Source organism: Psammomys obesus, unplaced genomic scaffold (genome assembly GCF_907164565.1).
Source record: "Psammomys obesus unplaced genomic scaffold, mPsaObe1.curated_primary_1811, whole genome shotgun sequence".
Lineage (NCBI taxonomy): Eukaryota > Metazoa > Chordata > Mammalia > Rodentia > Muridae > Psammomys > Psammomys obesus.
This window is the reverse complement of record NW_026596085.1, coordinates 10,592,502-10,609,436: the sequence shown is the minus strand read 5'-3', so window position 1 is coordinate 10,609,436 and position 16,935 is coordinate 10,592,502. Positions and strand designations below refer to the sequence as shown.

The window sequence follows — 16,935 nt, the reverse complement described above, 5'->3', positions numbered from 1 at the left end:
CTGACCCCTACAGATACCAGGCCCACAGACATGGTGCACTGACATACATGAAGGCAAAACATCCATACACATAAAATAAATACATTAACAAACAATGTCAGAATAACAGTTTTAGGCTTGTTTGCTATAGCTAGTGGAGACTCAGAAAAAAAACCATACAGGATCAATCGGCATTAATAGTTCAAATTCGAGACAGGAAAGAGTGGACGCAAAATATAGCTATGAATTCAATTGCTGGGAAAATGTTCCAGATGAGGGAGGTGGTGCTCCTCAAATCAGTCAGCGTCTAGGTTCATTGAACTGGAGACGAATGAGGAAGGCATAAAGGTTAATGGATGTACAATGTTATTTATACTGTGCTGGTATAATCAGGATGCCTGGAAGGAATAAGGACATTCTAAAGAGACCTGGTGTCCCTCATAGTAACAGTCTGGACTATTGAAACAAGCCACCCGGGGACTTGGAATTTCTCTCAAGGAAATCTCACACTGGAGAAGGGAAAGGCTAAATCCTGGTGTCTTCCAGAGAGAGGGAGCTTGTCTCCAGGAAGGAGATTTCACACATTAGCAACAACTTCTCAGATTGTAGGTGAGAAAGCCTGGGTCAATGCTGGGTAGGACCACGATGGCTTTAGTTAAGCATATCTCTTTTCCTTCAATTTGAAATTTACCCTCATGTCAGAACCCTGAAGATGGACTTGGCAAAGGGAGGGGAGGAGGGGGTGACATTGCATCTTTTTATCCCTTTTCTTAGAGTGGCGACCTTGAATATGCTTTTCATTATTGCTTTTTGGCTTAGTTGGCTTACTAAGTGTAGCTGGCTGAACATGGCTTATTGGGGCTACCCAGTCCCAGGCTCTGACCTTCAGCAATTCCAGAAACAAATGGTTTTGCTAAAATCCTCAAGAGGATCTGGTGTGTGTCTTATAGAGATCTTCCAACATAAAATTCAAATTTCATATCACGCACACATAAGCTTCCTCCCACTCCCAAGTTTGGCTCATTACCTCTGCTCCTACTGCTGCTGCTACTACTAGTACTTGTACTAATTTCTTATTTGGCTCTCACAGTTCCCAAACTCTGATTCCAGCTGTATCAAATACCTTATCAATCTTTAAAGATTTGTTCATCCCTTACTGTTCTCGCATTTACTGAGAGCCTCCCCAAACACCGGGGACTTGGCTAGTTACGGGGACACTAGTGATCATGATAAATGTTCTCTCCCAGGGCTCTTACAGCTGATTCTGAACAAGTATCTTGACCTTTCCAAATGTCACACAATTAATTAGAGAACAACACAGAATAAAAACACAGGTCTTTATCATCTTAAAGCATCATAGGCATTTGGGGGGGGGTCTTAAATAATAGGACACTGTTTATCTTGTTTATTTTTTGTTGTTTGTTTTTGTTTTACAAACAACTACCTAATTCTTCCCAATGTATAATTTTCAAAGAAGGGTGACTGGTAATCTGAGAAAAGTAAAGGAGATTGCCACAGTGAAAGCATCCACAGAGGTTCTGGGATAGGAGGATGGACAAGGACCAAGCCATGTAGGAAGTACTTCCAGGGCAATGTCATTCAATACCATCCGAATGATAACACTGGCCTCATTCTAAATGGCTTGTCTGCTGATGTACCCAATAAACTTGGATCTTCTGGTTTTGTTGCCGTTTGTTTGATTTTTGGTTTTGTGAGACAGGGTCTCGTCTGTTCTCAGACTCTGTGTGTAGCTAAGAATGACCTTGAACTTCTGATCCTTCTGCCTTTATTTCTTAATGCTGGGATTACTGGTGTATGTCACGATGCTTGGTCATAGGAGGTTGGAAATTAAATTTTGGGCTTTGTGCACACAAAGCAAACATTCGGCCATTCGTATCTCAACTTTAATTTTCCCTGCTGTCAGGATGAGTTCCAATTTCATGTCTGATAAAAATTAGCAAGAGAGGAGGAGGTTTTTTTTTTTTTTTTTCCTTAGAAGACAATTTAATTTACTTTTAATAAATTGAAAAAGAAAATTATATACAAAACAAAGATGAATATTCAGATGAAGTCCTTTTCAAACAAAGGACTGAATGGAATAATTGTATCTTAATAAAAGTGGCATCTTAAAACAAAATAATAATTGTAGCTATAAAAATATTAGCTTGCCAAATAAAAACATTTTTAAGAACTGATATGCTTATTAATGAGGTAAATCTAACCTAATAATTTGCATCAATAACTTTTTAAGATTTTACAAATATGTTAACTACTTGATTCATGTACCAGAAAATATGAATGTTTATAAGCCAAAGAAGAATTATGTATCTCACAGAACTTATGTAAGATGATTATGCAGAACAAAGGCATATTGAAAGATATTAAAACTATCACTTTAAGATATTAAAATGTCGGGAGGGGCTTATGGGGGGATACAAAATGAATAAAGTGTAATTAATAAAAGTTAAATAAAATAATACAAAAAGATATTAAAATGTCTTTTTAGAGATATTAAAATATCTCTAATATCATCTTAAGATATTCAAAATATCTTAAAAATAGAAATATACCTTTTTATTATTATCATTTATTACAATTTATTCAATTTGTATCCTGGCTGTGGCCCCCTCCCTCACTGGGATACAAATTGAATAAATTTAAGAAATGAGGAGTTTTTGCTCACCTGTAGCCTGTGCCTGTAGTTTTGTCTACTGCTTTACTGCTCTCCTGGTTATTCAGTCAGACAACAGCCCAATCATCCAGCTTTTACCACGTATTTTTACTTAAGAGGAAATTAGAATTTGGTAATTTTGAAAATTTTATCGGTGAATATATCATCTTATGGTTAAAGTTTAGGAGAAAATTCAGCAATAGTAAAACTTAAAATTAGTGTTATTTTGACCCTGTGATAGATTTAGTGCAACTGGAGGAGAAATGAAGAACACAGCACCAGAAATAAGAAAGTTCACTTGAACGTTTGTGTACTTACAGAAATTTAATGATAAATGATTAATTTACATTCAGTTGGGAGCTCAGCCAGAACACTGGGTCCTCTGAAAGGCTGGCACCAAGGAGCAGACATTCCTTCTGCTTATCAGGTCAAGGTCTATACTTGTACATAATACTTTGTAAATCCTGGGCTAGAAAACAATCTATTAAAATATTTCATATCCACAAACCCGCTCAATATGTCATCCCAACATGCATCTCTTTTTCTTGTCTTTTTGTAGGAATTTTTAAGTGATTTAGAAGATGGTTGTGGCTATTTTTATTTAATAGAAGGTCAAATAAGTAAATGTGCAAAGTGTAATTTTATGTAAAAAGGGGAATCCTTGGGCCAGTGAGATTGCTCAGCACGTCGAGGGACTTGCTAGCAAGCCTGACAGCCTGAGTTCAATCTCTAGGACCCACGTTGCAGAAGGAGAGAAACAATTCCTACAGGTTTTTTTTTACTGCCACTCATACATCTGTATATTCATACACAAATATGCATGGTACACATACATATAAAATAAATAAATAAATAAAAATTTAAGGAATTATTTTCCTAAATTATATTTCCAATGGCTTCTGGCTATGAATGGAAAATTTACATATTAAATATACAAAATGCTTGTCTTCATAGCAATTTAAAATTTCAATTAAATGCACCAATTAAACATTGAATAATAGACTCACGGTTTTAATATGAAAACATCACAGATTATTCTTTATACCTGTTGCTCTATTTTCTAACACTTTTGCCAATAGTGATATTTATTAAATTCTATATAGCTAAATATAAACTTGTAGTTTTTCTCTCCTGTCACAAAAATGGTCACCTAGGGTATACCGTGCTCTGCAATGTGACCCTCTCTATCAGCAATTTTTCTGTGTTAGCTAAAAAGAGATGACCAGGGGCTGCAGAGATGGCTCAGTGGCTAAGACCACTGTCTGCTCTTCCGGTGTCTTGAATTCAATTTCCAGCAACCACGTGGTGCCTCACAACCATCTACAATATAATCTGATGTTCTTTTCTGGCATGCAGGTGTACGTGCAGATAGAGCACTCATAAATAAATAAATATTAAGACAAAAAGATGACCAGGTTGCTTTATGTATGATCTGTAGTTGATATGATAATCTGTAAGATAAAAACAGATTTTCATACATAACAAAATATAGCCCTATTTTTTTTTTTGCTATTTAATATAAAATTTTAAGAGAAAAAAAGAGATAATCCGAGATATTACTCCATGGTTTCTCTCTGAAGATACTCATCAGTCTTGATTTCTTTTCTTTTCCTTATGTCACTTTCTATTCAAGTATCAATGAACTCTTCAGAATTCTGTTGCCATTCAGGATAATTCTAAATAAAATAGATACTTTGACTGTGTTCGTGCAAAGGATTGCTTTATTGCTTTATTTATTTCTTATTTTAGATTTCTTCCTTGACTAAAACTGATGTTTACTATTATTGTTCTCTACTTTAAAGTTAAACAGAACTTGCACAGAGAAAGTTTTCAATGACTACATAATAAGAATAAAGTTATATGGATCTCAGGCTTCCGGGGAAAAACGATTCCCTGGAATGGACGGTCTCAGAATTTTTAGGGAAGATCTTGGAAAGGGCTTTAGATACACGAGGAAAAAATACCCCAGGGGCATGGATGGGTGTGCCATTCCTGTCCCCTAATGCAATGTTTGTTCATTTTGTTAACTCTTTCATATCCAACTTGCACATTATCTCACTTCTCCAAGCTTCTACAGGATGTGGGTGATGAGAAACCCTGCTGCATCCCTATTTTTCCCCTTTTCCTTTCTCCTTTCTGGAAAACCCTACATATATATATTCAAACTGCAATTGTAGGGTTTTCCTACAATTACATAGGGTTTTCATACAATTATATAAATAGGGTTTTCATATATATATATATTCTCTCTCTCTATATATATATATTCTCTCTATATATATATGAACTGCTGAAGCAAATTTTGATGTGCATTAATATTTTCTTTTTATTAAAAGGAGGTATAAATAAAACTATGGAATTGTTTCGTGAACAGGTATGGTGGTACACACGTGTACTGTCAGAACTTGGAAGGCAGAGGCAGGAGATCATGTCTGCAAAGCCAGCCTGTGTACGGTAGTGAGTTTATTAGAACAGATTATAAGAATAATATAACACTATAATATATAAATACATAAATAACATAACAAGTATAAGAATTTATTATAGTTATCAAAATAACTATATTGTTCGTGTCCAAAATTTCAAGATTTAATAAGCAATTTTTAAAGGACCTGTTCATATTCAAAAGCTTATAATTAATTATAACAAAAAGTTCTCTATGAGGCTCTTGGAAAAGGTATTAAATTTCTGTTTCACTTATTGGTTGCTTACTGCTGAACCTGACATATGGACATAACATGCTCCCAACAATATTTTAGAAATGTGTACTGCTAACCAAACATTGGTACTCTGCAAACACTTGCTGACCAAACAGCTAATCATGATGGAACAGTGAAGCATAAGAGGAAATAGCTTTGCAACTAACGCTCTACAATCACCATCTACATTTCGTAAAATTCTTCAGAGCGCTAAAAGATGCGAGCATTACTGGTACGTTTCCGTGTATGAATAGTATCCGTAAAACTTTTAAATATAAAGACCCCAGTGTGCCTGCTTGGGAATCACAATCCTGCTTCAAATGCCACTTTGTTTCTTAGTGAATATTAAAAAAAGACTGTGAAACAACAAACTCCAATGACTGAAAATGCTGTGACAATGCAGTTTCCACATAATCTGTAATAATATCAATCATTTCAAAAACCGCCTCAGGAAAGTAGTAATAAAAAAAAGCCACAAAAGAAGTTATTTTGAAATTGTAAAATGTTTTTTTTTTCTTTTAAAGAATAAACTCTAGTTTCTATTCAACATCAATTTTGGTAAAAATGTTAAGAGAAAGTGATAAATATATGAAGACAATCTGATGGTAAAAGTAAAATGTTCCTGCTTTAAAGTTAATAAACCAAAACAAGTTAGTCATCTAACCTGAGAGCAATTCTCTAATTCCTCTTCTGTAATTCTGTGGCAGACAGACAGCCTGATAATGTGAATTGAAAACAAAAACAAAAACAAAAACACCTCACACTTTAAAAACAAAATTTATGCTTCATTGAAGTGTGTGACAAGAAAATGGTTAAGTAAGTGGATAACATATTTAGAGATTGTGCATCATGTGGCCAAGAATATGCTCCAGCAGGGAAGGGCACTTGCAGCGCAAGCCTAGGAACCTGAATTAGATCCATGGACCCTATGTAAGGGTGGGAAAGAACTCACTCCACAGACTTGTCTCCTGAGCTCTGTATGTGCAGGTACACACAGACACAGACACAGACACAGACACAGACACAGACACAGACACAGACACAGACACAGACACAGACACAGACACAGAAATACACAGCTTAAAAATTTAAAACAATAAAACCATGCATTGAAACAACTTAGCATGGAACAAAATCAGTGTGAAAATAAAAATTCAGTGTAATCATAATTGTTTTAATGCATTCAAAGCAGAAACTGGAAAAACAATATCCCCCCAAATTTACATAATTGGTAGCATTGTTGATTACTTTATTCCTATTGTGATTTTTACTGCTTTCAAAGCTTTCAATACTATATAATTCGTAGCTGAAAAACACACATCATGGAAAAATAATTCTAATATGGAGACCTATCTCTAGCATCCCATGTACCGTAACCATGTACATTCCATGGCAGCTTCTAATGTCATGGGCTGTTTCTGATCAAACCATGTTGCATGAGCATACATCTCTGAAACAAAACCCCTTTGAATAATGAAATTCAGCATTACCTGTGGGGAAACTGGAGCTGGGAACAGGTTACATGTCTTTTGTAAAAGTCTTGCCATCTAGACTAACACATAAGAGTTACTTTTCTGTCTGTGCACCTGCTCCTGTTCTTTATGCCGTACTAGATGCCCAAGTAATATTGCTATGCAATCGAATAGCACCACCTCAGAAGCCTGGAGCTTAAGTTCTACAGGTCTATGGGCGTTTACTCTAGCAGGGTGGGCATCGCTTGGTCTTAAACATCACCAGTGGCCAGAGAGAAACTGCAGGCTTTCTTACTTACTGTGGTAGCACAGAGGATATCTTTCCACACTGTGGCTTCCCTGGAGAGATCAGAGGCTTCAAATAAATTATCAAGAATCACTTCCCCAATCATGTCGTGTCTGGAAAATCTGTCAAAATCGTATATACTAAAGTGTAGTTTCCGGTTGCTTAGTTGATCGTAGGCCACTGGAAACTGAAATGCTTCATCAAACAGGGGGTTTAAAGTCTTCCTGTGCACACGTGTCTGAAACTTCTTTTTCCTGTCTGGAAGAAGATAGATCTTCACGTAAGGGTCAGAAGTTCCTGTGAAATCTTTCGCTGGGAGATCTAACGCTTTGATAATTTTAACAACCAGGAGTTCGTTTTCGTAGTCATACTGGAGCGTGAAGTTAAGTTTCCCACAGGTTTTGGCCTCCTCTTCTCTGTTGCCCTCGGAGTCAACGGATTTTTGCTTGTAGAGCTCTGGTTTGATCCTCCCGATGCTGGTTCTTGTTTCTCCTCTTTGTAAAACAGTTTCAGTGCCCATGCTAAAGTCAACACTGGAGACGTTCATTTGCCTCGGCAGGTGTCTCCTGAAGGAGTTGTGGCTGTACACACATACACACATACACAAAATCCTTCAGGTTAGTCATCTCTGAGGTAGGTAGGAAGTGGCATACACACCCTCCCCACCAACTAGGACCAGGAAAAGAAGTCATTGTCTATGTGTAGGATTATCATACCTATGTCTGTGTCAACACTGTCTCACACGCAAATGATGCAAAGAGCAACGTTGAAAAACCAGAATGACAGTAGTCAAAGAAAAAGTCTAAAATGTGATAAATAATTGAAGCATACAGATGTAAATTTTAGAGGTTTTGCTTTTTATCCCCACCCATACATATATCATTAAATTCTACTGTGAAAAAACAGGATTCTTAACAAAGTTCTAGTCCACAAACATCATACACATCTTCATCCATCTGTTCACATCTAGACCAGACAAAGCTATTCGCTTGGTCTTTTTCTTTAGATGTGGATATTTAATTTTCATGTTTTAGTAACTCCACTACTAAAACAAAACTCTGTAGACACATATCCTTACATGTCAATTATTTGTCATATTTAAGATAACTAGATGAATATTTACTTTAAAGATTAACAGAGTTGTGGCAAACCAACTGAATGTATTTTTCCCCCTGTGTTTAACTTGGAGTGGGCCTCAGAGCTTTAAGGACAAAACAGGAGTGCACAAATTTAATACGTGGTGCCCCCACCCCCAAACAGTCTTAAAAGTTTCAGACCAAATATCTCACACTCATTATTTTTCATTCACATTCTTCAAATATTAAATATACAAATCCTGTTAGTGTCATGTAAGTATAACTTGAACTGAGATCCACTTCTTTTCAATGTCCTCCATGATTTCTGTCTAGCATGAGCTATGCTGCCTCATGAGCCTCTTGCAGGATTCATTTATTGTTTTTTGTTCTCTTCTCTCTTAAACCTATGCATCAAAAAATCTATAGTTTTGAACTGTAATTCCTGGTTGAGTTAGGCAGTTTCTCAGATATGCCCCGGCTATAATATTCTACCCCATGCCTCCCTATGCCTCCTGATAGACTAGGATCAGAAGGAAGGGGAGGAGGACCTCCTCTATTAGTGGACTGGGGGAGGGGCATGAGTGGAGAAGAGGGAGGGAGGGTGAGACAGGGAGGGGAGGGGGGATACAAGTGAATAAATTGTAATTAATAAAAATTAAAATTAAAAAAGTAACCATGAAAATATTGAGAATTTATATATACTTTATATAACATTTTTACTTAAACATGATATATAAAACCTACTTATGTATCTAAACTTCAAAGCTTACTTGGTTGGAATATTTTAAGGTGTATTTTTGGAGATCTCTCCCTCTCACTTCTTTAAATAGCTACCTATAACTGAAATGCAATAAGGATTCTGAATTTGTAAGCCAAATTATAATTATTTCATGGTTCAAATATATCCCATTAAGTTTATTATTAAAGAATATTTTGTAATATATATTCAATATGTATATTGAAAACAGAAACATAAATATTACAACAATGTTTTTATATAATAATAATGACTAAGTCAAAATTTGACCATAATTGAAAAATTATTTTTACAGAAAGAAATATACTAGAAATCTTAGGTCAGATAACAATAGCTTTTAATTAAACCACAGTTAATTTAAAAGTCAACATTTCAGTTTCTGTAACTAAATATGTAACATACTTATGAAAGTCTTTTCTAAAACTTGCAAACTATAAATCTTGAAGCAATCTGTCTTCTTAGACCTATGCCATTATAATTCATTAAACATGCTGTGCAATGAATATTGACCCTAAACCTATCCCCAGATAAAAACTCAGAAGCCTGAATTATATTCAGAGTAAGGTCAGAGAAAATTATGAAACAGGAGAAAAATATTTTCATAGGCTCCATTGTTGTTAAGAAGTATTAAAGTGGCCCACTATAATCCAATTTACGAAAAAAGTCCAGGGTACAAATCACTCTATGATGGGCAACCCTTAGCTTCTTGAGAAGCTTCATTAAGCAACAATATTATTATAAAAATCATTTACTTATCCAGCAATTTTGATTCATATGAATAGAACCCAAAAGAAGCTAATTACTGAATGTCACAAGCTTATTTCATGGTCTCAAAGACTTTCGAATATAATAATTGAATCCCTTTCTCCTTCTCTCAAAACTTAGAATCCTCTTCTTTATGCCTCCGAATGTGACGCACATGGTTGTAAAGCTTCTAACACAACTCACTTTTTCAGAGCTCCTAATGGGATAAAAACTGTAGTGTCACTTTTGTTCAAGGAGCAGTGTCCTAATTACAGGGTGAGTGGTGCGGTGCGCATTCTATCTCAGTTCAGTGAGCTGGTTAACAAAAGCATTCACTGCTACCGTGTTGAACTATCACCATGACAACACACAGCTTCCCCCACTTCCCCCTTTTATCTTTTGGAATGACAGCGATTAGCCAATGTTTAAGCGGTGAAAATGTGAACCACTACACCTCTTGGCCTTCAAACTTCTAGAGACCTATGCAAACACTCTGGGAGACGTGTTGGACCATAAGGACTAAAACAGGCCTCAGAAGTCTTACATAGAGAGGCTAGCCGCACAGGTCACCAAGCATATGGATTGTTCTTTTTACATTATTGCTTCATAGAAGCCTGCCCTAGACTTCTCATATGGTGGCTGATATTTTCTCTACATCCCTTATTCCACTGTGTCTTGGCCTGGAATATTCCATTGTTCTTGTCCTCCATTACCACATCACACAGTTCAGAAATAAATGCCACTTTACTGCTTTGTCAGTTAAAAGCTTCTTCATGGCTAATAACAACCTGTTATTAGCCCTGTATTGATATACAAATCATTCCCTTGAAACTCTATACTGTTTTAGTCTCCTGGTTCCATAACATTTTGGATACTTCTATTCTTATTGATACTGTATACATATTTCTCCCCACAATTTGACCTCTCAGTTCAATGAATTACTCTATAGTGCTGTTACCTTTCTATAGTCTTTTGCAATAGATTGAACATTTGTCATCGAGTAAAGAGAATCAGTGATGCAGAGTCAGAGAAGAACATTTGTTATGCAGGAAAACAAGACTTAGCAACAAATGATGATCTGGTATGAGATGAAGGCATTGGTTGCTGTCTTAGGTAGGATTCCCACTACTGTGATAGAACACCATGACCAAAAGCAACATGGGGAGAAAAGGGTTTGTATTATCTTACACTTCTCTGGAACACTCCATTGCTGAGAGAATCCAGGGCAGAAATTCAAGGCTGGAACCTGGAGGTAGGAATGGAAGCAGAAGCCATGGAGGAATGCTGCTTACTGGCTTGCTTCTTATGGCTTGCTCAGTTTGCTTTTTTATACAACCCAGGATCGTATTCCCAGGATTTTTATCACCCAAAAGGCCTGAACCCTCCCAAATCAATCACTAATTGCGAAAATTTCTTATAGACTTGCTACAGGTAGTCTATGATGGAGACATTTGAAGGACTGAAGTTCATCTCAGATAACTCTAATTTGTGTCAAGATGGCAAAAACAAACAAACAAACAAAAAAAAAGCACAACAAACCCATGACATTTGACAACTTGTCAACTCGGCACACAAATACATTAGTATTCAATGGTAAACATCCCTTTCTTGTTCAACCTTAAGGTCTCATATTAATACTAATATCACAACATAAAGAATAGATAACACTAGAAGTCCCTCAGTCTTTAAAAATTCAAACATTTTAAAAGTTCAGTCTGTTTAAAACACCCAAAAATCTCTCAATTGCAGGCTCCTATAAAAAAAAAAAAGTTACATATTTTCTTATTCCAAGAATGAAGATCCAAGGGATATTCACAATCAAATAAACCAAAATTTAAGTTCATAGGTATAAATAGAAGTACAAAACTTAAAGGAAAGCCTTACAAGTAGAATTTGAATCAACTAGAAGATAGACTACCAGGACTCAAAGATATACTGAATAAGCAAAGAATACGAAAAATATTAAAATACATGAAAGAAACATACAGGAAATGTGGGACTTGATAAAAGGATCAAACCGTTGAATTATAGGCATAGGTGATGAAGAAGAAACTCAAGCCTACTTCATAGAACATACCATCAACAAAATCATAGAAGAAAACTTCTTAAAACTAAGGAAAACCATATACAGACAGATAGAAGAAGCACCCAAAACACTGAATAGGCAAGACCAGAAAAGAAAATCTTCATGGCCTATCATAGTTAAGGTACTAGGAACACAGAAAAAAAAAAATTGAAAGCTGCAAGAAAACAAATGCAAGTCACATATAAAGGAAAACTCATCAGAATAACAGAGGATTTCCTCATGGAAACTTTGAAAGCAGGAAGGGTCTTTAGCAATGCATTTCAAGAGATGAAAGACCATGATGGCCAAGCTTGATTAATATAACCTGCAAAATTATCCCTCACAGTTGAAGGAGAATGAAAAGCTTTCTATGATATAAAGAGCCTAAAAACTATTTATATACAACAAGCCAAAGCTAAAGGTAATACAGGAAGCAATATTTCAGGCTGAAAAGAGGAATGAACATAACAGAGATTGTGGAAAGAAATTACAAAGTTATAATTAGTAAAATACAAAATACCATTGAAAACACAAACCACACCAAAAATCAACAATATGATTGCAATTAACAAAAACACTTCAACATTAACTTTAAATATTAATGGTCTCAATTCTCCTATTAAAAGCTACAAACATTAAATTACAGAGCTATAGTAATAAAACAATATGTTACTGGCACAAAAACAGACACAGACAAATGGAATGAAATTGAAGACCAAACATGAGTACAGATAGCCTCAGCCAGTTAATATTTGACAAAGATCCAAAAAACATAAGGCAAGAGAAGAATGCATCTTTAACAAATGGTTTTTAGAAAACTGGATGTCCACATGCAGAAGAATAAAATTAGAACCGTATCTATCAATTTGCACAAAAACTAGCTGTAAATGTCAAACCTGGAAATGCTACAAGAAAACACAGTTTGTATCCTATATTATATAGGAGCAGGAATGGACATTATGAATAGAACCCCATTTTCCCATTAAGTAAGGCCAAAAATCAGTAAATGGGATTACATAAAGCTAAAAAGCTTCTATACAGCTAAAAAAAAAAAATCAATCAGATGAAGATAAAGTACACCAAATGAGAGAAAAACATTGACAACCACACATCTGACAGAGTACATCTAGAATATACAAAGAACTAAGACAAAAAAAAAAAAAGGTAAAAAAACAAAACAAAACAACAGAAGAGTCACTCATAAAATGGGACTGGAACCTGAAGAGAGAGTTCTCAAAAGAAGAGGGGAAAAATACCCTTAAGAAATATATATAAAAATTTATATTCCCTACCAATTAGGGAAATGAAAATCAGAACAGCTCTGAGATTTTATTACACCCCAGTCAGAATAGCAAAAATTAACAAAACAACTGGCAGCAAATACTGGAGGAGATGCCGTGGCGGGACAAAGGATGAGGAAAATGACCCTCCTCCTCTGTTGGGGGTATCGCAAACTGGTCCAGCCACTCTGGGATGTACTGTAGAGAATTCTCAAAAAGACAAAAATAAATCTGCCCTATGATTCGGCTTCACCACTCATTGGCGCATGTGTAAAGGATCTGACATTCTACCCCACAGATACTTGTTCAGCCGTGTTCATTGATGCTCTCTCTGTTCACAATAGCTAGGATATGGGAACAGTCTAAGTGTCTTTCAGCAGACAAATGGATAATGAAAATGTGGTACACGTTCATTATGGAATACTGCTCAGCTACACAGAAGATGAGACCATGACATTTTCTAGTAAATGGATAGAACTAGAAAAATTGTGTTGAGTGAGTTGATTCAGTCCCAGAAAGACAAACACTGCATATTCTAGCTCATCTGAGGCTTCTAACTCCAAATCTTCAGATGTGAGAATATATCCTGAAGTAACTACAGAATTCAGGGAAGTACAAAGAGACCATTTCCAGGGTGGAGGAGCAATAGAGATGGGAATACTAAAATACAAGTGATCTGAAGGAGAAATGGGGAAATAGGCAGGGCCCTAATTAGGGAGTAAGAGGGAGATAAGAAGGAGGAAAAACAGAGAGTAAGGATGTTTGAAAAAGTCATAAAATAATGCTATTATTACCTACCTAATAATACATATAATAAATGTAAATAAGTCAGTACATTGTACTTCAAATTAAATTTTTGTTTCTTGGCTGACAATGTTCCTTCCAAGAACAAAAGACTAACAAAAACTTTAACACTAGTCATGAGAAACCTTCTTTTGAGTCAGGGTAGTCTAAAAGACTCCCCAAGCATTATAGAGTGCTGTGATTGCCTTTGGCTGTCCTCCCAACCCCCCACAGTAGAGGGTAAATCCTTATTGCTGAAGGCACCATGCACTTCAGACATGGGCTCCAGAATCTTGAGATGGATATGACCTAAAAGCCTACCTCCTGAGGACTAGCTTTTATGGTTAGTTGCCATGCAAGCTTCCAAAGGAAGGAAGCAACCAATAGACCTACCCAGCTATGGCACTTATGAACCACAGCAATGACTAGCTGTATCCTGGAGGCAATCAATGGTTCTCCAAGATTCAAGACTCACTCAGCAAGTTGGAAACCATGCCTGGTACTGGAAACCTAGCCAACTACTCAGGATTAGTGAAGTCATAACTTTTAGAGGTCCTACAACTACATTAGTAAGCCAGCAAAATCACTAATTTCTAAATATTTGTCCTTATACCCACAGTAGTCCTCATCCCTCATCAAGGAAGCTTCTCTTACAACAGAAGGAGACCACTACAGAAAACCATAACCAACCAAAATGCACGATGTGGGGTGCAGTTCCAAATGATACATCTATAAAACATTGTTGTGGTGGTTTTTCTCCTGGCTCCAAGATCTTGGAATAATGACTCATGAGACTAAAACTACATTGCAAAAACCTAGGCCGTATAGCTAGGCTCTTCTCTGACTAGCTCATAACTTATACCCATTTATTCTCTTCTAAATTCTGCCATACAGCTGGTTACCTCTGCTCAGGTACTATGTGTCTGCCCCCCTCACATCTTCCTAAGAGAAACCCTGTGCCTGGCTCTATCCAAGAACTCTTTCTGCCTATCAGATGTCCCTCCTTCTACTCTACCCTTTCCTATAGGCCATAAGGTTTTTATTGACAGGTGTTGCATCCATACAATACACAAGATATTCTCTCTACAAAATACTTGTACACTCAAGGTTCAGGGAACACCGAGGAAAAGAGGCCAAAAAGATGGTAAGGTTTGCTGTACTGTGTCTCCTAGAAATGTCAGAGGCTGCACCCATAAAGTCTCACCAACATAAGTGCCTAAACATGAGCTGAATAAGAACAACAACAGATGTGCTCAAGTGGATGAGGGAATTCCAGAGGGCCTCAGATCTACACAAAGAACTATAGGAAATTAAGAGTTGCTGAGGGCAAGAGAAATAGTCTTTGCCAGGGAAAAGCATGCCAGTTGGTTACCAAATGGTCAGCCCTGAAAACATGTAACATTACATAAACCTACATGAGTAGGTTGTATTTATATATTTGGAACACAAATATATATATACACATATATAAGTAATAGTAATTAATGAAAAAAGAGTCTATGAATTGAAAAAGAACAAGTAGAGGTATATAGGAGGGTCTGGGTGGAAGAAGAGGAAGGGGTAATTATATTAAACACTCAAAAGTAAAAGCATTTTTAAAAATTAATAACATGATTAATATAACAAATCTTAGACTAATTTTACATTATATCTAGAACCTTAAAAAGTATTTTGTTGGAAATTTCCATACTCAGTGTGCCAGTTTAGCTTTCTCTTACACAGAAAGACTCTTTTGACCATCGTGAGCCCATCTTGTGGGTGAGCTGTACTAGCTTCTGAAGAACAGTTGGAATCCTGAGCTGAGCTGATTCTCCTATCTGCCACCCCCTTCCCTCCTTGTGCTTTAGTGCAATGTACCTGGCCTATTGGAATTCCTTCTTTCTCTCTTGTCTACTATTCTTCAGTATTTTATTAGACTGTGATGTTCGTAATATCAAAAATTATTATTCATCTCCTTATACTTTTAATTAAAAACATTTTAGGACCATACAAATATCTGTTCATATAAGTGTTTTGTGATAGGGTCCTTGTGAGAAATACCATGAAACTTTCCAGGACTTATTTATTTATATATAGAAGAAGCACCCAGTCAACCTAAGATTAGTGCCTATATATAAAAACAAAACAAAACAAAACAAAAAACTACTTATTAGTGCCATAAAACTAAGGCAGTTTCAAACTTGTTCTTTGATTGTTGTGTTAGGTACAGCCTTGATCAGAGAGGGTGTACCATTTAAGAACAACAGCATGTCCACACACCCAATACAACTCTTTTACACGGGGGCTTGTGCATTGACTTCATGACCACGTGCCTTATGAACTTTCACCTCAAGACTGACCTCAGCTTTGTCTATTGTCCTGGACAAACATTGCTCCTTGACATCCTAGCTAGCTACATATTTTTTCAAATGCTCCCTTTCTTACTATTATATCTTGTTTTCTATTCCTTACAGTGGCCTGGAATGAGTAAGTTTAGCGCTTTGTTGTCCTTTGAAAGAAATTTAATTTATAAAAAAAAAAAAAAAACAAAAAACCCTAAAGTAAATAAAATTACACAGGACTCAAGAGTTTTACATAATTTTTCATTTTCCTTATAACAAGGTACATTGAATTATTCTTTGTGCACGGTCATTTCATGAATTGTTTTTTAATCAGTCATCACTAATTCCATCAGAACATTTAGTCAGCATTTATCTTATATACATTTCCCTGCTTTTGTTCATGTTCAATTAGATCTCTCATGTGTTCTAATAATTTCATGGGTCCTTAGAATCCCTGAACTATAATGAACCTATGTTCATTCTGCATCTTCAACAAATTATTTTGCCAGTGACTATTCATTTCATCCATACAGGATTAATGAACAAACAGAAAACTGGTTTTCACACTCATCCTGTGAGTACATCACCATTAACCTCTTTCTAATTTGAGCACCGTGTTCCCCCACCACCTCATGTCTGGAAGAATAAACTGAAATGGAGCAATGATCAATCAATCAAAAACATACTCTTGACGATTACTGTGTACCTACACAGTGCTGGCAGATAGGAGGGTTTAGAGGAAAGTTATATGTCCTTACAGTTTGAGAAGTTAACATTTGGAAACAAGTGACTTGTACTGAAC

At 36.0% G+C, this 16,935-nt stretch overlaps 1 protein-coding gene across 1 annotated transcript in view; it reads right to left on the bottom strand.

Annotated features, from left to right (window-relative positions):
• Positions 1 to 16,935, bottom strand: part of Syt10 (synaptotagmin 10) — a 59,887-nt gene that overhangs the window by 20,999 nt on the left and 21,953 nt on the right. Inside the window, exon 3 of the mRNA XM_055627077.1 lies at positions 7,121 to 7,688. Within this exon, the coding sequence (XP_055483052.1) occupies positions 7,121 to 7,688 (568 nt within the window). The remainder of the gene's footprint in view (positions 1 to 7,120; positions 7,689 to 16,935) is intronic.